The 22,525-nt window shown below is 39.1% G+C and overlaps 2 protein-coding genes across 2 annotated transcripts in view; one reads left to right on the plus strand and one right to left on the minus strand.

Moving 5' to 3' along the window:
- LOC136875873 (intraflagellar transport protein 27 homolog) overlaps positions 1-20,840 on the minus strand; it is an 89,876-nt gene extending 69,036 nt beyond the window's left edge. The window contains exons 1-2 of the mRNA XM_067149494.1: positions 20,724-20,840; positions 14,419-14,538 (exon numbers count right to left, since the gene is read on the minus strand). Coding sequence (XP_067005595.1) covers positions 14,419-14,538; positions 20,724-20,840 — 237 coding nt within the window. The remainder of the gene's footprint in view (positions 1-14,418; positions 14,539-20,723) is intronic.
- Positions 20,841-21,590: 750 nt separating this feature from the next.
- l(2)gl (LLGL domain-containing protein l(2)gl) overlaps positions 21,591-22,525 on the plus strand; it is a 452,154-nt gene continuing 451,219 nt past the window's right edge. Inside the window, exons 1-2 of the mRNA XM_068228315.1 lie at positions 21,591-21,675; positions 22,221-22,309. Coding sequence (XP_068084416.1) covers position 21,675; positions 22,221-22,309 — 90 coding nt within the window. The 5' untranslated portion in view covers positions 21,591-21,674. The remainder of the gene's footprint in view (positions 21,676-22,220; positions 22,310-22,525) is intronic.

Here is a 22,525-nt window from a genome sequence, read left to right on the forward strand (position 1 = left end):
TCACATAATAGCTTGGAACTTGACATTATGTCAATCTATGTTTATCCATTAATTGAAATAATTAATTAATTAACGCTTACAATTTTTGATTTTGTGAGTTCAATCCACTGACATGGCCTATACTTATTTATGTGTATTCATTAAATAAGATCCTATTCTTCCTTAAAAACGAATAAAATTCACTAAAGGTTTAAATTCATTCAAATGGTGAACCACTAAAGTTGGCGTAAATTAGGCCAAAATTCCACGAAATAACGAAGAGCATCATCACAAATATGGATTGGAAACTTACATTAAGCAAAATACAGTCAAATCACACACACTACACTCACACAAAGATACACGGAAATATTATATACATATTTACACGAACGCTAGCCCTTGACTATTAATTTTCATGTTTAGACAAAGTTAGGAAAATTATTGTCATGATGACACTATCGTGGTGACCTCCTCTCATCAACTGGAAATGTGACAGAGCAATGATTGTCACTTTATTAAAGAACATAGTTATACGACGATGTTCAGAGAAAATTTACGAACACAAAATCATCCAAAATCATCGATAAAATCGCTTAAACATAGGCCAGAATTAACATTCCGCGCACGCGGTTCATGAGCTACGATATTTATTTTTACTTCTCCACTATAATTGTGATTCTCGATTAATCTGCACTCACAACGAAGAAATTACATCAAGTAACATATTTTATTCTTAAATTGACTCACAAATGGATGCACAGCTCGACTGCTGAATTCAATAATATCCATCTACCAGTCAACTAATCATCACAACACAGCAAATATATAAAAAATTGTATCGGTCAGATACTGCCATTTCCCAGGCCTAAATTACTATAAATGAGCGCACATCAACCATATTCAATAATAACTAATATTATGCTCATGACCTTAGGTGTTCTTTTACGCGATAATTTAGTTAAATTATTTTTATTATTATTATTATCCCTGGCCGCACAAGATCATACGTGCGGAAGCTACTGCACAATAATATTTCAGATAACTCTATTGCACACAAAATTCAACCATACGTCGCATAATTGAAGAATGAACTCTGACATAATAGAATCTACGAAATTACTGTCCCATTTGATCTCATTTTAAGTCTAAAAATATTCAAATAGTCCTAGTTTAACGTTGAGGTCGTTTTACATTTATTTCTCCTGCCACAATGAACTCGGGACAGTTGAAACACTTCTCGAAGACATCCACTCAAACAAACTAATAGGTTCAAATACTCACACATCCTCAATCTACCATCACCAAGAAAGAAGAGATGGAAAAATTCTAACTAATAGAAAGTTTCTAAACAAATAAGTAGAGGCTATGTCATTACAATTACATTACAAAAGGAAAGAAAGAATAACAAAGTTTAAATATTACTTGGTGGTGACTGTCGGTTGTAGAACTCGGGCTGATGACCTAGTGCATTATCACATTACGCACCATCGATCCTGGTCACGCCCGCCTGGACTGCCTCACATTTTACTCGTGCATTGGAGACATGCTGGCGCGCTGGAAATCACACCATTTACCAAGAAAGAAGACTGGCATCCTGACTTGAACTCGAACCGGTGATCTCTTCTGTGGAATTTCTTGTGAAGCTGAAACTGAAAATCACGTCTGAGACAAGGTCCAAAACTCACACCGATGTTTGATAAGATGGGAAAGAAACTTAACTTTTAAAATCTGTTGAATTATAGGTGGAATCCGTAAATATCTGAACTGCAGTTGCAACAAGTTGTAGTCTCTGAATGACGAAGTTCCCTCAGCAAGCGAAGTGCGTCTTCTTCCGTCCGTAGTTGAAGCTAGAGTAATTCTCCACACGACGTGTTCAGAGGTAGAAATTTCTGAGTAAATTTTCCTTAGGAAAATCCATTATTCACTGTCTTAAGACAGGGGTGCGTCGTTTCCTCATAAGCGATTGGTTAATTTATTAACTTCGCACCAAATTAATCGCTTGATTGGCTGCCATAGTCAGAAGTCATGCACCTTCACTATTATCGATCGAGCACTTGACACACATTCTGCCTGGTCACGTGGCATTCACGGCTGATTTGAAGGTTATTTGGCTAGCTGTATCTGCGCTCTCCCCTCGTTTGCCCTTGAGTGGAATTCCCTGACACCTGGCGTATCTCGCTCAGCCGACTCGATGTGATAAAACTCCCTTCCTGGTTCACGAAATAATATTTCAACACACAGTAGAAATAAAATATTTTCCAATAAATGATTTTTACCAATTTTGAAGGGGACAATATCTATCCTCTGATAGACTGTTGAATCCAAATTAAGCGGGCATAAAAAAACAATAACCGAGTGGATAGTCTCTAGAGCAGAAAATAGTTTGTGGCATAGTCCACAAGTTAGCGAGTATTCAGTTATACGAGAATGGAGGACGAGGAATGTATATTGCAAAGTGTTAGCGCTGTATGTTAGCTCAACCTACATGAAGTCCAGAATGTTGCATTGTGTTTAAAGTGAATATTTCATTGTAGTAAGAAGTCGAGATATTCCGAGGGAAGTGAGGTGCAAGAACTTCAGAACGTGGCTTCGAAGACGCTACCTTGAACGAGGCATCCCTCAAGAAGAAGACAGCACCATGGGCCAGCGGGGCGGGAAGACCGGACTCCAAGAATCGACCCTGGCTGAGACCTCTACCGTGATGGGCTAAATCATGATAGCCTACACGGAGGGAGAGAGGAGGAGATGATCATGATGAGATAAGTTGACCATGAGATACTAGACATATTACATAAAATCAGCTTCATGGTCCGTATCGCACTTCAATAGATTCACAATTAAGTATTTATTTTCCACCTAGTCGATACAATGATTGCTTAAGGCAATTTTTAATGGTCAAAAGTGGTACATGTTTCGTATATTATCAACATCTTCAGCCACATAACACTGTTTAGATGAAAAATGTATAAAATTGACAAAGTAATGCTTTAGAGGAAGTGTCCTTAAAATTAACATAAGATTGACAAGATTAAAACAAACAAATAACTCAAGAGAAAATATATATATATATATATATATATATATATATAGAAATAATTTATATATTTTCTCTTGAGTTATTTGTTTGTTTTAATCTTGTCAATCTTATGTTAATTTTAAGGACACTTCCTCTAAAGCATTACTTTGTCAATTTTATACATTTTTCATCTAAACAGTGTTATGTGGCTGAAGATGTTGATAATATACGAAACATGTACCACTTTTGACCATTAAAAATTGCCTTAAGCAATCATTGTATTGACTAGGTGGAAAATAAATACTTAATTGTGAATATACTAGACATATGGTAGAGTTGGGGTGTCACGCAGAGATAGTAAAATTAAGCTTGTAAATATTAACATAGGATTTGATTGTGGCCCATCAGGCTGCATATTAAGATAGTTAGGATATATCTCAAGGGTAAGGGTAGAGAGATTTTTTTTTTCTAGGTAAAGCAGACAATGATGTAACTTTGTTAACACGGCAGGAGATAGTGTGCCTAGTTGATACGTATTGTTTGAGTACGATAGACCGGATATTTTCCTTTGGGTCGCTCGTTAAATACATTTTCCTTGTAGGATTAGGATCACTATGAGTAATTCCCATTATATTCCAGGGGAAGGACAGACATACCTGCGTAATGTGAGGTATGCATGCTGATGGTATTTATTTAATTAAGGGGCTCTATTTACGTGCCTTAGACGGGCGTAAACTATAGCGGAGGCGCAGGTTTTAACGCTATTCGACTCTGTGCTACTCTGCCAAACGTTGGGTTTGAACCTCTGACCCCCAAGGTTACTGTTGACACGCCGCATATTGACGGTGATGGTTCGATGTGATAGTATGGTAGAACACTTTATGTGATTTAACTGCGACCCGTGTGGGTGGTTAAATGAAGTCAGGTGCGTATGTGAGATGTGTCTTTCCTCACTTATTTTGTGGCCATTTGCTGCTATGTGTAGAAGCTTGAAAGTCCCTTTGTGAAAGAATGTAGGGTAAGACGTCTAGCGGGAGTTTGTTTACAAGTTTTTTTTTTGATGTAGGGGGAGGCTCCAGACCTGACTGCAGGTCAATGTTCGCCTGCTCTGTATTGGGGTGAGCTCGGCCATTTTTAAATCGCTCTGGAGGTAGGTCATTCTCCTTTGGCAGAGAAGCCTTTTGCAAACAGTGCGTCATTTATTCTAACCATTTTACCTCCTGTTCTTTTCTTGTTTGATTCGCATTCTTAGGGTTGCGTATTTTACTAATGTGATCTTGGCACTATGCTACTGTTATGATTGCCCTGTTGACACAAAGTTCTGCCTGGTGGACGTGGGTTCACGTCCGTGTAAATATGAAATTGAGGGCGCTAGAGTAGGTTATCTGAGATTATTTTTATTACTTATTGTGCTGCTATTTTTGTGTATATAAATATCCCGGCATAGGAGGAAACTTTCATAATAGCGGTAATCTCTGCGGGTATCCTTAATTCTACCATCATATCATTTTATGTCGCAGGCATAGGGATGCGGTTTCCATGTGGGGGAACACATCCGGTCTTTCTTGGTTCACAGATCGACAAACTTCAGCATAGCGTCATCACCCAGATGGTATTTTCTTTGTTTTCCTTTTAAATTGTAGATGTGAGCCTTTGGGGCACTTATTTGGGCACTCCAGGTGCAATCATTGTAAATAATTTGAGTTATGAATACAAATTTATGCTCAAAATTCTGATCACAGCGAAAGTGTTCCTCATTTCGTAGTTTAATGTAATTGTACGAGTTCCCCATGATCCTCTCGTCATAAGAACCCAACTATCGACCATTTCTGCCGACTGCAGCTGAGCTGGTGCCCGTATGCAAGAACAGAAGAGCAGGTAGGTATCATCCTGCAGTATTAATGTGCCCTGTAGGGTATATAGTATCCTTTCCATCCATGGTTCCAATATTGAGGCTAATATCTTACTGAAAACCTTGTAAGTTCCATCCAGCAAAGTAATCCCTTGGTAATTTCCGCATACTGCCTTATCTCCTTTCTTATGTATTGGACATATTGTGCCCAATGTCCAATCCTTGGGCATTTCCTCCTTCACCCAAACCTCCTTTATCAACTCGTGAACAGCCTTCTCTATGCCTTCTCCTCCATATCTCAACAGTTCTTTCTCCATCCCATCTTCACCTGGGGCTTTGTTAATCTTTAATACTTTAATTGCTATCCTGACCTCTTCTAAATCTGGCTGCTCTATTAACTCTTCATTCAATTCTCCTTCTTCCCCATTTTCACTGATGTTTTCCTCTTCTCTATCATCCTCATTATTTCCATTGAGTACCTTGTAAAAATACTCCTCCCATCTTTCGAGCACTTTGCTTTTGTCACCGACGAGGTTCCCATCCTCGTCCTTAAAGAAAACAGCTCTTGGTTGGAATCCTCTCTTAAGATCTTTTGTTCTCTCATAAAACTTTCGTACCTCATTTCTATCCTTCATTTCATCCAGTTCTTCAATTCTCTTTCTCTCAAAAGCTCTCTTTTTAGATCTACATATCGGCTCTTCTCCACTTCTCTCTGTACTCTTCCACTGCTTGCCTTGTCCTCCTTTGAAGCATTCTTTTCCTAGCTTCATTCCTCTCTTGAATTAGTGTTAAGCATTCTTCAGCAAACAATTCTGCTCTCTTTACACATTCCTTCTTCCGCAAAGTATCATCTGCAACTTCACTGATAACTGTTCTCGGTATCTCCCACTTCCTTTCCACTTCTCCTTTCTCCCATAACTCCTATCTTATTTCCAAAGATTCTGCTATTTTCTTCTTGTATTTCTCTTGCAATTCCTCATTTTTCAGGCCCTCTACATTATACTTTGTCTTCCTTCTTACTTTTTCCGTCCTTGCCAAGTCGATTTTTTGTCTGTATTTTATTCTTACAAGATAATGGTCTGAATCAGCATCAGCACGTCTACAACTTCTAACATCCATGATGTCTGATGCATGCCACCTGTCTATGATAACATGGTCTATTTGATTTCTTGTTACACCATCTGGTGATATCCATGTCTCCTTCTTTATGCTTTTCCGTGGGTGCCAAGTACTTTTGATTATCATCTGCTTCCCGCTCGCAAAGTCAATAAGTCTCAAACCATTATCATTACTGACTTCAGCAAGCTTTATACACCTCTTCTCTTCCAATCCTTGCGTTTAGATCTCCAAGGATCATTTTCATGTCATGTCTTTGAACTTTGTTAATTTCATCCTCCAATTTGGTGTAAAATGCATCTTTTTCCTCCTCTTCTGCCTCTTCTGTACGGGCATACACACAAAACATTGTAACATTGAAGAACTTTGCTCGAAGTCTCAAAGAGCACATCCTATCGTTGATTGCAGTAAAGTTGATCACACTTTGCTTTACAGATTTTTGTATGAGGAATCCTGTGCCATTACTGTCTTCTTCTCCTCCACTGTACATCAGGATATGTTGATCAGATATTATCATCCCTTGCCCCTTCCATCTTAGTTCCTGCAATGCTGTTATTTTCACTCCATACTTATCCAGTTCATTCCTTAATTCCTTCAACTTGCCAGGTCTCTTTAATGTCCTTATATTCCACGTTGCTAATATATCAGTTTTCCTTCTCTTAAGCCGTTTTTCTCACCGGGTCGTCACCAAGTTATCCGCTTTTCCTGTAGTATGTCTTAAGGTATCCGTAACATTTGTCTTTTTATGAGGTAGGGGAGTTAACCCTATGCCCAACCCCCAACCTGGAGGACCAGGGTATCACTCTTAGTCTGGATCATCACCATAGACCTGTTCGGCTTGGGTGGCCTTACCAGAATTATGTGCTCCCGCCGGCATAGCTCTAAGGATCATTTGAACACGCAAGCCTCCAAACACCCGGCAAAATGTATTTTGCCTTCGTCAAGGTGATGATACCTTCGGAAGAAAAGTTTAAACATGGTATTTTAAAACATACAGGATGATTCACAAAAAACAGGACAATATGCATCTCATATATGCTTTAGATGCTTGAGAAGAATAAGGGACAATCCTGGAAAATAAGAGATGTCTGGTCACCCTAGCCTAACAATTTGGAGAAACAGTTGCAAGTCAAATATAGATTCCGTGTCGTAAGACGCTACCCTTAAGAATGTTCAGCTCTTGTTATCAACTACTGTAATACAACATTATAGAATGATTATGAGAGATCTATGTGAGAGAATAATTCTATAAATATATACATACGTATAAATGATATTAAATAGTGATAACATATATAAATTCAAATTAATTACACATGATACAATAGCTGAGTGGTCTGTAATGACCTAGCATTACAATGTTAGCTGTTCTGAATTATTGTTATCTATATATTAAATATTTATGAAAACTAAAGTCAGTCAGTCCGGCCATTCAATCTGGTCGATTTCCTTCATTTTTTTAAAATGAAAGGTATTCATGCACAGATTTGTCATCAGGTACTATAAATCACTTAACTTCCGCCTTCCTCAAATTATTGGATTTTTTCAATTTTTTGTCTCTTTGAAGTAATTATATCTTTGGTTCTAATTGAGGTACGGATTTGGTTTTGGCTTAAGAACACTCAGTGGATCAAGCTCTTTCATTTCAGCTCTTAACTATTCAAATTGGTTGATTATGAGGAAAGTTATGAGTGCACATTCAATTGGACGTCTCATTTCTTCAACAATTTTTTTCATTGAAGCAATCATATCTTTCGTTCTAATTGAGGTACGCAGATCGTTTTGATCGTTTGGATCAAGCGCTTTCTTTTGAGGTAATAACTACTTAAATTGGTAGACTCTGAGAAAAGTTATGAGTACATTTGTCTCCATGACAAAGATCTCTGAAGGACTTTTTAACAGTTCGGCGCGTAGTGTTGTTCCAAGGAACGTTTAATTCAATTTCTTTGTGTGATGTATTTTCAAGTGTTTTGTTGACATAATATTACATTCTATTACCACAGCAGATCATGTGCTTTATTTCATTAACTCGAAACTTTGCATATACATCCGTGAGGATAGTAGCGAACAACACCATACTTTGTACATTGCGGGCGGAGCCAGCGGGGAACTGCTAGTTATTATTATTATTATTATTATGAAAACAACTTTATTGTGGCGAAAGGATAGGATGAAGGGTAGATCATTAAAAGCAATTAAAGGCAGGCCACAACTTCTTTTCAGAGACTTAGGAAACTTTTGACAAGCCGTGACCTTTCCATTTCACTACGGACACGACTACTCCGGTGCTACGTTTTCAGCATTCTGTTATACGGCGTTGAGGCATGGACACTAACTGAGACCATGTGCAAGAGATTGCAAGCATTTGAAATGTGGACGTACCGAAGGATGCTGAAGATATCTTGGACAGCTAAAATGATCAATATAGACGTTTTGCACCGTATGAACAAAGAACCAGAAATTCTCACTACCATCAAGAGAAGGAAACTAGAATACTTTGGTCATATGATGCGGAACTCTAAATACCACCTTCTGCAAGTAATACTCCAAGGGAAAATTAATGGAAAACGTGGTCCGGGGAGAAGTAGGACATCATGGCTCGGCAACTTGAGCCAGTGTTTTGGGGTGACAAAGCTTACTTTGTTCAGAACAGCTATGAACAAACAACAGATCATGCTACTGATAGTCAACGTTCTGCGAGGACATGGCACAAGAAGAAGAAGAAGAAGAAGAAGAAGAAGAAGAAGAAGAAGAAGAAGAAGAAGAAGAAGAAGAAGAAGAAGAAGAAGAAGAAGAAGAAGAAAGGCATTACGTTGATAATTGGGCTACGGTGAGAATTAATTTTTATTTTTACAAATTGCTGTGCGTCACACTGACGATGGGATAGGAAAAGGATAGGAGTGGGAAGGAAGTCACCATGGCATTAATTAAGGTACAGCCCCAGCTTTTGCCTCAAGATTCTTTGATAAGATGTTCCTTAATTTTGTCAAATCTTACTTCCCGGGCTCTCTGGGAGAATTCTCTTCTTACAGGAATAATTCTCAAGCTTCTCGCTGATTTCAGTGATGTCCAGCAGAGCTGATGAAAGTGGTATTTCTTTTCAAGTTTTGTGATTGTGAGACTTAAGAAAGCAAAGTTAGATTTAATATATACTAAGTCTCCCTGAAGTCCGTTAGCAAACATAGCTTCTAAAGACTGAATAATGCTCACAGCATCTTCTTTGTTTAGCTTTTTGAGGACTGATTTAATAAGCTCAAAATTGTTTGCAAATAGCACGCTGCATCCAGTCAGGTACCCTACCTAGTGCACATTGGTTGCAGAGGTAGTAGAAAAACAGCCGCAGACTGTTTGAATAAATTCACATGACTAGGTGCTTTAGTGACACTTTCTAATGGATGCTATTAACCTGTTCAGATTTGGAAATACTCCTTACTCTTTCAGCAACAAGGTGCATACCGTGCACTAGAAAAGTTAAATGAACCATCTTGCTATACAGAACATTTGAACCCACAGCATGCTTTAACCATGCCTATAATTAATAGACGCACTGTATCAAATCAGATGCCACCAGGCCACAGAAGGACCACAACATCAATAAAATCTTTTCTTGATCCCTGAGTTCCATAGTGCTGAATGGGAACTTGGACTCAAGAAAAGATTCGCGTACTATACTGTCTACTATAATCCATACTGTGTTGTCACCAATTTCACTACGAATTCTGAGTGAAGATCTGGTAAATACTCTCACTGGCAAAAAAAGCGGAAAACTACATATTTCAGACAAAATTTAATGTTAGTCCATTTGAAACCTGGCAAAAATAAGATATTATGACATTACAACAACACGGAAATTTATTTTAAATTAAATAGCCCATTTGAAAATATAATTTCAATAATTGTGAAACATTATTATGTCAACCACAACAGACCACCAACACAAATTTGGAAACGTCAAAACCTATAGTCCTGCACCATTTTGTATGCAGTCCATTCATCTACATGTTTCCAACACATTTCCACTGCCTCGGTAATAGATATTACCACCTCTAGCCGCAGTTACAGCTGTGATTAGATCAGTCATGCTCAAGATGCAATCTTGAATGTTCTCTTGTGGTATGAGCTCCCATTCTGCCTGGAGTGCAGTCCAAAGTTCAGCCAGGGTGTCAGGAATGATTCATAACATGTCTCCCAAGCATATCCCAGACATCCCAGGCCACACCATGCGCTCAATTCCAACTTCATCCAGGAACTCACGTACACAAACGGCAACATGTGGGTGAGCATTGTCGTCCATCAGGATAAAATTCTTGCCACCGATGACAGGTGCGAAAGGCACTGTGTGTTCCATTAAAATCTCCTCAATGTAACAATGGACTGTCGGACATCCATTCTCGACGAACACAACCTCCGTGCACCCATCAGTGCTAATCCCAGCCCAGATCATCATAGAGCCTCTATTAAATGGTGTTCTTGCAGAAAAAATACAGGGTGAATAATGTTCCCTGGACCTTCTCCATACCTTCTCCCTTCCATCCGGAGCCCTCAAACAGAATCTGGATCCATCCGTAAACAGCACTGAGCTCCGCTGCTCCACAGTCCAAATTCAATGGGTGTTGGTGAATTGCATCTGAGAGGCACGGTGCTCATGTGTAAGCAGAGGTCTTGTGGTGGACCTTTCGGGCTTTAAATCCACTTCATACAACTACCTTCCTACTGTCCTCTTGCTGATGTTCATGTCCCGTACAAGACATGCCTATAACGTATGCACCCATCCTCCACTGATACCATGGCCTTTTCTGTGTTTTCAGGTGAAAGAGCCATTTTGGCCTGACTTAGAAGCAAGACTAACTGCTGTAGACAAGCCATCATGTCCAAAAAAATATGCGGCATGAGAATTTACTGCAATAAACCTTAAAGACAGCGGTTTGTGGTTATTCTTGTCCAAAGGCAGGAAATGGCAATATTGGTGTTGTGATTGTCACGATCAATAATGTTTACCAGTTATTGCGCTGCAACTTCTCAAATTTATTCATTTAATGAATGAATGAATGAATGAATGAATGAGTTAATTAATTAGTTCGTTTGTTTGTTTGTTTGTTATGGCTTCTTTCATATGGCGAAGTTAGGACACCCGGCCCTCTCTTACACTCAACCACAATACAACAAATAATATTGAGGTTGCCTATTACTAATTATATTAATTATACTAATCATAATTATACTACTTATACTATTTCCTAATTAAGCTTAAGTTACACATCCACACAATATGCAGCTTATTAGCTTAATAGCTTGTTAATTCAGTCCTCTTTTCTCTCTCACACAGACATTTACACACACACTTACAATTTACACACTTATCAACTACCCTTACGTTTACATTATATAAAAATTAACAGAACCATTTTTAATTTTTCAATTACCAATCACACGCACATATACACACTTCAATCGGTAACTCTCAACAGGAAGTCTCGGCAAGTTATTTTAAATTTGAGGAAAGAGTCAACGCCCTTGACACTTACTGGCAGGGAATTCCAAAGCCTGGAACCGGTTACAATAAAAGAATTATTATACACAGAAGAGCGGTAAAGAGGAATAGCTAGAGTGGAGCCCGAGCGAGTGTTACGGTTATGGAAGGAAGAGAGGAAGTGAAGTTTAGATGAAATATACTGGGGGGAGTTACTATGCAGAAGTTTATGTATTAAGACAGGTACATGATATTCACATCTCTTATCCGGTTTTAACCAGTTCAGTGCTTGATAGTAAGGAGTAATATGCACATCATACCTTAGGTTAAAAATAAATCTAAGGCAACAATTCATAACACGCTGCAGTTTCCTAGTTTGTTCTTTAGTAGTGTTTACCAAGATTACATCACAGTAGTCAAGGATAGGAAGAATTAGGGTCTGTGTTAGTCTTTGCCGCATATTTAGTGGTATAATGTCTTTATTTTATTTCAGTGGGTGTAGAGTAGCAAATACCTTCTGACCTACGTTTTTGATATGTTCTGTCCAATTTAGAGTTTCAGTCATAGTCATCCCAAGATTTCTCACTGTTTTACTGTACGGGATTGTGCTATTATTTATTTGTAGAGGAGGAATGATCAAATCGTTGATCTTGTGTACAAGCTTCTGGAAACCGACAATGATAGCTTGCGATTTTGACGGATTTATGAGAAGTCTGTTTGCGAGAGCATATTCACTGAGTTGTTTCATGTCATCATTTATGCATTTTACTGTGTTTGGTAATTTGCTTAAACTGCAATGGTAATATATTTGGAGATCATTGGCATATAGGTGATAATTACAAGTTTTTAGAGAAGATGAAATGTCATTGATATGCAATGTAAAAAGCAACAGTCCTAAAATACTACCTTGTGGCGTGCCCACTTTCCTTGTATGCCATTCTGAATTTCTTTCGCAAGTTATCACCTGCTGCCTCCGATCTTTCAAATATGACGTAAAAAACTTCAGTACTCAAGGGACAAACAAGTAAGATTCCATTTTCTTAATTAGTAACTGTAACTTGTCGTTGTTCTATAGCTAGTCTGATGTCTTCTGTCACTTTAAGGAGAGCTGTGGCTGTGCTGTACCCTTTCTTAAAGCCCGATTGTAATGGGTCAAGGAGAGAATAGTTATTTAAATATTTCCGTACTTGATCATACACCAGTCTTTCCAAAGCCTTAGAAAGCGCTGGAAGAATAGAAACTGGGCGATAGTCAAAGGTCAGTTTAGGATTATTTATCTTGGGCACTGGGATGACATTAGCTTGTTTCCAGAGTGCAGGGAAAGTTTCATTTCTGAGACAGTAATTGCCAATATATGTATGGTAATCGGGAGCATAGCACCTATTATATTCTGTATGAAAAGCATAGGGATGTCATCTACTCCTACTGCTTTATATTTAATAGAGTATGTACGTATGTTCAGTCCGTCAGCGATTCTGCTGGTGGGATCCTCAACAGCTCTGCCATCAGCTGCCATAGATGGCCTAGGCATCACTGAAGAAGCGTACTAGGGAAATGAGGAGTGAGGTAGTTTCCCGTTGCTTTCTTCACCGAGCCAGAGTTGCTATTACATATCAGTCTGCCAAGCCCACTGAAATGCATACACCAACCGACCCTATGAGCAACATTTTCACACCATTCATAGCAGGGACTGGCTGCATAAGGATTGACATTACTAGCATTGCTCATACCTCATTTAATAGAGTATAGTACTTTTTTAATTTGGTTGCTAGTGACCTCTTGGAAAGAAAATTGAGGACGGTTAAGTGGAGGGATGGCTGATTGATTTGTATTTAATTCTGCCTGATTGATTGGTTTAAATGCAATTTGTTCTTCAGAGAAATATGTAATAAGCTTGTCTAGGGGAACAGTTGGTTCTCATTGCTGTTGTTGGCCTTTTACAATACCAAGTGAGAGTAGTATTTTCCAGCAATTCCTTGCATTCAGTTTACCTGAAAGACAGTTTAAGTACTTAAATTTCTGATTTCTGATTTTCTTGCTTAATTCTGTTCCTGAGTACCCAATAGTTTTCAAAATTGGATTCATTATAGGTACGTTTATAGCGTTGGAACCATGAATCACGGCGAACCATCAAATTCTTAATTTTGTCATTTAACCATGTCGTTTGGGAGCGTGTTTGTCGTATAGGCTAATAATGAGAGAATTTAGTTTGTCTATTTTTGCGTCAATATCGACTAGTAGTGGAATATCATTCCAGGGTAGGTTGTAGGCATCATACTTCAGGTGATCTAGATTAATATCTCTTATATTCCTACAAGTGGTGAATTTAGGTTTGTATTTGGGTATGCGAAGAGAATAGGATAAATAGACTAGGTTGTGTGTTGAGATCGATGGTACAGGAATCTGGCCGTGATTTAAAACTTTCTGTGGATTGTTAGTTATGATTAGATCAATTAGTGAGTGTGAAGTGGACTTACATTAAATTTTGTCTGAAATATGTAGTGTTTCACGTTTTTTGCCGGTGAGTGTAGTAAATATGCAGTGTTGATTCGCCAGACCTGTTTCCGAGGTCACCGATTTCCCGATGTGGCATCTGTACTCCACGCAGTAGGGCGCTCCATCGCTGTCATCAAGAAAGAACTGCTTGCCAACGGTCCCCAACAGCTTCCCGACATTTGGTAAAAGGTAATAGACTTTGTGAGTGACTACATAGAAGGATGTAATGCAATTGTACTGGTTAGTTCATTAAATATTGCGTTCTACCAATACTGCCACTACTTTATCTACAGCCCTCGTATACAGTATATATAAAGTACATGTAAATAAAAAAACAAGATATTCTTAATTACAGAACAAGTAAATTGTATTACGAATGTCCTATATTCTGTAGACCAAACTTTCCACATACTTATTCACAGAATACTAATCAATATATAAAACTATATTTTAATTTACACTAAGGAATTCTGAACAATTACTTACATACTTGGGTAAAGACTCAAGGTATAGATCTCTACCAGATGAATCATACAAAAAGAGTTCCACAGTAGCACTAGTGTCTGGAATTGTTATACTCTTAATATTCAGTTCAACACCACAAGTCTGAAACATTGATCAGAATATATATAAAAATATTACCCTGGACTAACAAATAATACTGCTGCCAAGGAGTAGAAGCAGAAGTTGATATACAGAAAAATAGTAATCATTTTCACATTTAACAAAAATTTAAAAACAACTACTCTCAACCACTTTCAACAACATATCAGAGATATTTCATAGACAAAACATCTTCAATTAGCATATGCAAATCATATTTATTTACTTATTTACCCATAATTAATTAATGAAGATGGCAGTAGCCATCTCAGTATCTTAGTGTCTAGTGTGTGGAACGGAAGTTGAAATGAGTGATAAAATACTTTGTCATGAAAATGAATGTGATAGATGGTTTCATAATTTGTGTGTGAAAGTTTCAAATAATGAATATAAAAATTATACAAATGATCCTGACATGAAATGGTGCTGTAAGTGTAACAATAACTGTAAGCTCGTCTTCAAGTTCAGAGACAGGGTTAGAAATGTTACTGAAAACATAAAAGTTCAAGTGAATGAACTCAAAAATCACTTAGGACAAGCTGAAGATAAGAAAATATGCCATGGAGATCCAAAATAAACAGTCTGAGGTGTTTGAGAAACATTTAGAGGAGGTTAGAAGTAAAACTACAGAACTGGAAAAGTAACTGACAATCAGAGACACAAAATTTGCACTGCATGGATTGGAAGAGCTGAAACAGTATACTAGAAGAACCAACTTACTGATACCAGAGTTCCAGTAATGCCCCATGTAGATGTACTGTATATGATGTGGTAGCAAAGCTAGCTAAGGTACTGGGTGCGGAATTAGACTGCCATATCAATTTAGCTCACCATTTGCCAACTTGTGGCAGAGAATTGGGAAGAATTATTGCAAAAATTCACTAACGGATGGTAAAAAGAAGAAATGGTGAGTGCAAAAATCCAGAAAGGAAAATTAAGTACTCTTGATTTAGGTTACGTTGGAGCACCATGAGTGTGTTCATCAATGACCACCACTCGCGGAGGAATGAATTCATTGCCAAAAGACACCAGAAGCTGAAGCTGAATATTCATTATCTGGACCAGTAATTGTAAAATTTATGTCCGCAAAGTAAAGAATGGAGTGAGCCGACTTATCAGAAGTGAGCTTTATATTACCCAGTTAGAAAAAAAAAAACTGGGAGAAAGAGTGTAGATACAGGTGTCACTCACTTTTTTCTTTCTTGTGTAGGTATTTATATGGTTATTCATCACTGATGAATATTATAGTTATGGAGTATCTCTAAATGCTCTTGAAATACATTGTAATACACTAGAATGTTACACAACACAAGTTTCTAATCTTAAGTGCCTATACATTAATGGCCGGCCCCGTGGTGTAAGGGTAGCATGCCTGCCTCTTACCCGGAGGCCCCGGGTTCAATTCCTGGCTAGGTCAGGGATTTTTCCCTGGACCTGAGGGCTGGTTTGAGGGCCACTTAGCCTATGTGATTAGAATTGAGAAGTTATCTGACGGTGAGATAGCGTCCCCAGTCTAGAAAGTCAAGAATAACGGCCGAGAGGATTTGTCGTGCTGACCACACAACACCTTGTAATCTGCAGGCCTTCGGGATGAGCAGTGGTCACTTGGTAGGCCAAGGCCCTTCAAGGGCTGTAGTGCCATGTTTTTTTTTGTCTATACATTAATGTGCAAAGGATGAGAAACAAGTTTGAGGAAATTAAATGACTTTTTGATGAGATAACTCCACTCAAAATAATTGTAACATATGAAAGTCGATTGTATCTCATTCTGTTTATCAAAAGTAATTGAAATAGTTGCAAAAGAACAAGTCATAAACTTTCTTACAAAAACCCACTTCTTCATCAAATTTCAAGATGGTTTTCTTCCAAAATACAGCACCTGCTCAATTGCATATAATGTGGTAACCTTTATACAGAAATAACTAGATGATAAGAAATAAGCTCCAGCTCCTATCCTAGACCTCACTAAGGCATTCAGTTCTGTTAATCATACTGTTATGTGCCAGACTGGTCGTAGCCCCTTTTGATGTTTCCTGGAAGGAATGAGTAAGTCAGGCTAGAGATCTCCCAGCCAGCCTGATGACATGGCTGATGACATGATGTATTGTTTTCGTTTGATTTTTCCGCAGACCTTCTGCAAGTTGAAATGAGAATATTCCCTCTTTATTTATTTATTTATTGACTTTAGCAGTGGTGAAGTTAGGGCTCGTAGCCCTCTCTTACACTTAACCACATAATTAATTTACAGATAATACATATATAACAGAAATGTACTGTTTGATTATAAAATCAAGATAAACTAAAAATTACAGATTTGGACAACATATAAGGAATGAATGTACCTCAAAGATGATGTACTCCATTAACACCAATATAAAAGGAGGCTAGCCGCATACAAAGCTGAAGTAGTTAGAGTTGGACAGCAGTAGTGCTGGCTGTCACCAACGTTTGTGTGGTTGGTGTCCGAGTATCGTCATGTTGGAGTGTTGTTAGAGTACTGAGTGTAGTACTTTGTGTGCACTGCCTTGGAGTACTGAGTGGAGTACTGTATGTGCATTGACATGGAGTTAATGCGTGGAAATGAAATGAAATTGCATATGGCTATTAGTGCCGGGAGTGTCCGAGGACATGTTCGGCTAGCCAGGTGCATGTCTTTTATTTGACGCCCATATGTGATGTGCGGATCGTGATGAGGATGAAATGATGATGAAGACGACATATACACCCAGCCCCTGTGGCAGCAAAATTAACCAATGATGGTTAAAATTTCCAACCCTGATGGGAATCAAATCTAGGACCCCTGTGACCAAAGGCCAGCATGCTACCACTTGGTTATGGATCTGGAAATGTGTGTAACAGTTGGTGTGAGTGGAGTTGGAGCAGTGTCAGTGTTGTGAGGAGTATTGTAATGCTGGTTAGTACTATAGCCTGTTACGTGACTGCTGTTTAGTTGTCAGTGTTAAGTAGTTCACTATGTGTCCTAAGGTGTTTGGTGAGAAAAATTTCAAGCTTAAAAGTTCAATATGTGTTTAGCCTCTTAAATTTACCAATAATTCTTATTTGGAGCTAATACATTAACACCTTAACTGGCTCCTTCCTATAATGAGTACTCCTAGACAAACCCTCAACCATCATCATCCAGTGGTAATGCTACACTGTAATCAGTCACGAGAGTGCACTATTCCTTAAGAAAGTGATCTGACAGGTGGACTGAGCTCATTACAGAGAGGTGTCACCTCAAGACTATTTGCTGCACCACTAGCGTGTCCAACCTCAAAATGGTGCGCTTTGCTATCAACGTGGGTTTTTCGCCCCAGTGAGGAACAATTATCTGCCGAAGTGGTCTCATTCTAAATCACACTTAAGGGCTCACCACGTTTTCTTTCACCACCATTAGTGTTACCACCACCACAATGACTATCACCACCACCAATGCTGCCAACTCCATCAATAACACCATAGACTCCACAATTACAAGCCCAGCTCACAGCACCGCAACTGTGTGCTTCATAGGATTTGCCGGTTCAATGACATCTACTTGTTCTACCACAAATACACCGAGATTCAGCCAGAGTTCAATATAAAAGACTGCATCCCAACCAACCACCAGATGTCGAACCACCACTAAGGAAACTCGCTGTCGATTCTTCTTCTCCAGCAGGCTCCAGGAAGGATTGTGCATCGATGGACACAATGCCCATCACCCCCCTCTCTCCTGGGCTACTCGTCCCATCACAAACATCATAGCTATCCAACCTCGCCCCCAAAGAACCACACACTTATCTCTTGCGCAACCCAACCCCTCAATACCGTTCATCACACGCCATCTTTCGCACCCTCCATCATTTCCAGATGAAAAGTAAAGAGATAACAGATATACGACCTACATCTATTGGTTATATCATTAAGGTCAACGGTGAGGAAGCAGCCCACAGGCTGGTCAATTCCATTGGGACCACACAACTTGGTTCATCCTCCCCACTCCAATGCCTCACACAACCTCAGAGTAAGACCCTACCACCTTACTCTAGACACCATTCAGCTGTGTGACCAGGGGCGTCGACCCGGATCCTTTGATGAGGTCATTTTATATTAATTTAACGCTGAGAATATCCCAGCACAGAAAGTGTTCCACATCAGAAATGCGTCCGGGCTGACCTTCATGGTCTGTGTACTTCTGCCAACCTCTGCTGATGTTGATAATTTGATGAAAATCAGAACCTCCATATTTAAACAGCATTACAGAATGCAACCTCCCAGGCCCCTCCACCACAGTCTATTCGCTGCAAGTAATGTCTAACACACAACCAGCACAGCATCGCTCAATGCCAGGCCAAACACCCAGTCTCTGGGCACTGTACACAACCACACGCTACCAACCAGTGTCCGAACACCCAGTCCCCACCCTGTTGTAAGACCTGTGGCCAAGCACATCCAACCCCCTCCTGTCTATATAAGTCCTGTCCCCTGCCTCCAGAAAATCACCTGGACCTGGTAGCATCCATCAAAACCGTGGACCCATCCACCCCACCAGCCAACTCCCTATTTGTACCACTCTCCATAGGGGACATAGTCCGCTTCTTTACCCTCTCCCTTCTCAACAACTTTCCGTATCACCACTCTCTCGTCCTTACACATCTCCAGGCAGCTGCCAATGTTTTGTTCTATAAGAATATCCGCAGAATCTATTAAATCACTTTTAACCATGTATATGTCCGACTCGTTGGCTGAATGGTCAGCGTACTGGCCTTCGGTTCAGAGGGTCCCGGGTTCGATTCCCGGCCGGGTCGGGGATTTTAACCTTAATTGGTTAATTCCAATGGCCGGGGGGCTGGGTGTTTGTGATGTCCCCAACATCCCTGCAACTCACACACCACACATAACACTATCCTCCACCACAATAACACGCAGTTACCTACACATGGCAGATGCCGCCCACCCTCATCGGAGGGTCTGCCTTACAAGGGCTGCAATCGGCTAGTAATAGCCACAGATGTTGATTCCCATAGGGAACTTGAAATATTTGTCCTGAATGAGTAAATTTATAATACCAATATAAAGGTCCGTTATTGGACATTATAAATTTTCCGGCTAATTTATAATGTCCAATAACGGACCTTTATATTGGTATTATAAATTTACTCATTCAGGACAAATATTTCAAGTTCCCTATGGGAATCAACATCTGTGTCATCTGATGGCCAGGCAGGCATCAAATTTTTTTTTTTTTTGGAAATGAGACATAGCTCTCATAGTGCATTGGCACTGCTGGTGGCTTCAAGTAGCCTATGCAGTGGCCTCCACGGTATGCACTGGCCTTGCGTCTTGGGAGGTGTGCTAAGTCCCAACTGACGAGCCCAACTTAGCACACGAGGGCGAAACGCAGGCAACCAGGAATGAGTTAGCCGGAAAATTTATAATGTCCAATAACGGACCTTTATATTGGTATTATAGTAATAGCCACACGAAATTATTATTATTATTACCATGTATATATAAATAATGTACAAGGTTGTTTATGTGGCATAAACTTTTCAATGTTGTGAATTGATGATTAGTTTGTTAAAATAACATTTCACACTATTCGACCGGGTCAGGAATGGAATGAATGAAGCCCCCATCTAGCGGTGAGGATAGGAAATGTGCCGGCTGCCAAAGCCTGTTGCACTCCTCTGGGGCAATGATAAATGACTGTTTATTTATTTATTTATTTATTTATCACATGGCATATACATGAACAGTGCAATACATTACAGGTTTATATCTACATTATTTACATACAGTAGGTAATCGCCTGTGGCTTCGCCAGGAAAAATTCACTCGTTTCTCCATTGAAACGTCTCAATGGGCATTCTTGTGTATGAAAGATGACAGGAAAAACCAGAGTACCTGGAGAAAAACCTGTCCTGCCTCCGCTTTGTCCAACACAAATCTCACATGTAGTGACCGGGATTTGAACCACAGTATCCAGCGTTGAGAAGCCGGCACGATGCCACCTGAGCCACGGAGGCTTTTGTAAAGCAATATAACCATTTAATTCAATTTAAGCAAAGTTTAGCTTTCAAAACATACCACAGGTAGTAATACAATATAACATCAAATACTTTTGTATAGGAATAGGTGTTCTTTCTGCTTCAATATAAGGAAAATACGTACTGTGATATAATTACAGAAGTTAAAGTGATTACCATATTATAATTCTTCAAAAAATTTCTTCCATCTGAAAGAAACATTTGAATTAAGGCGGATTTCCCCACGGTGCAGTCTCCGACTACGGCACATTTGCTTCGTAGGATATTTGACATTTCAAAGTGAACTGTATGAACACTCAAACACGTACGAGCATGCACTGGAGCAAGAATGTGGCAGGTGCCAAGCCAGTTTGTGTACACACAAACGCGTTGCTATGCGACAAAGAGGTCGGTTTCCTGTCGCGTTATTTCAAAATCCAATGCTACAGAGTAAGATAATTATGACGTTCCTTCCAATAAATATTTCTTAATTTTTTTTTCAGCGACCGATACGTCGCCAAAAACTGTACAATGAGAATGGAATCTTCGTGATAAGTGTTGTACCCCTGATTAGCTTTAAAAAAGCTTACACTATATATTTTGTTTTTTGGCCGTTCGTTGCACTCGCGAAATTATTATTTAATGAGACGAAGGTTTTAAATCGAATAATACGACGGGTTCATACAATAAAAGCGATTACCCTCCTTGATTTCTAGCTTATTTTTAAATAAATGATTTGATTTCTTTTTGACATAATTTCTTTCCCGACTCTGCAGTTGACCTGAGAGGATAATTTAATGAATTCTTATTATTAATCTAGCAGACTTAAGCATTGGACTTAAGATTAATAGCAACAGTACTCTAATGTGTGGACATAACATTCTCGGGACTTACAGTTTTTTAGAATGTAGAATGCAATAGACCAAGACCAACTACATTGTAGATGGTCTTGAATGGACACGTAAAGAATGTATAAATCCTAGTTGATACATTCCGTCAACAGGTGGAGTCGATGGGTTATTGTTGTGTCTGTGTGAGTCATCGGTGTCAGCGGCATAAAATAGTACTTTAGTTGTCGGCAATTATATTTTATCTTATAGGTTGTGTGGGAATGAGGTTACCTGCGACAGTTAGTAGAGCTTATTTTTCTCTCTTCAGTTGTAATAATATGAATGTGATATAATCTTTGGAACAAGAAGTCTACTGCGAATGAATACCTTACAGGTTAATAACACTGCTCCTAATGAATTTAGGTTCTGAGGCGGCTTCGTGTTTGGTAGAGACATCGGAATTAATTTTTTGTATGTGATATTTTGAAGTCTTTCCAGATAAAGTACATATTAACCATTACTCTCCCTCTGGAATAAGGTATGTAATATCATGTAAGTTGGGCATAGGCAGGTGCGGTGCAGCGGTTGTCAACCGGTGTTGTGTAGACGCAGTGGGAAGGGCGGGCAACGGGGGTTGACGTATGCAGGCGTTTCCGTCGCTGCTGTGTGGGAACTTGATATCTGATGTGTTTACTTGAATTATTTTAAAAGCTGTGTTACTGTAATTTTGTGGCAGTCGTGATAAAGATCATGTGTGTACGGGTGAATTACTACGAGGTTTAAAACTTAACTCGTGTGTGGTGGTGGTACATTCCATAACCTTGATTTACCTCTTGATTCACAGTGGACATGCTGAAGTTTATCAGAGGGAAGGGCCAGCAGCCCTCTGCTGAGAGACAGAAACTTCAAAGGGAACTGTTTGCATTTAGAAAGGTGAGTGACCAAATGTAGAATATTCATGCTTGTAATCTTCGTCTCTTTTTATGTGAATTCTATTTTTCGATTCTTAGGTTTATTTTTACATACCAAAACAAAGTTGTTCATTTAAATGGAATACATGGTTTAATGACTGTCAAGTGCCAATTGTTGGTACTTTATCCTCGTAAATCTTGAAGAGTTAATGGATTGTGTCTGAGCATATTAGTAAGT

Source organism: Anabrus simplex, chromosome 6 (assembly GCF_040414725.1).
Source record: "Anabrus simplex isolate iqAnaSimp1 chromosome 6, ASM4041472v1, whole genome shotgun sequence".
NCBI classification, from domain to species: domain Eukaryota; kingdom Metazoa; phylum Arthropoda; class Insecta; order Orthoptera; family Tettigoniidae; genus Anabrus; species Anabrus simplex.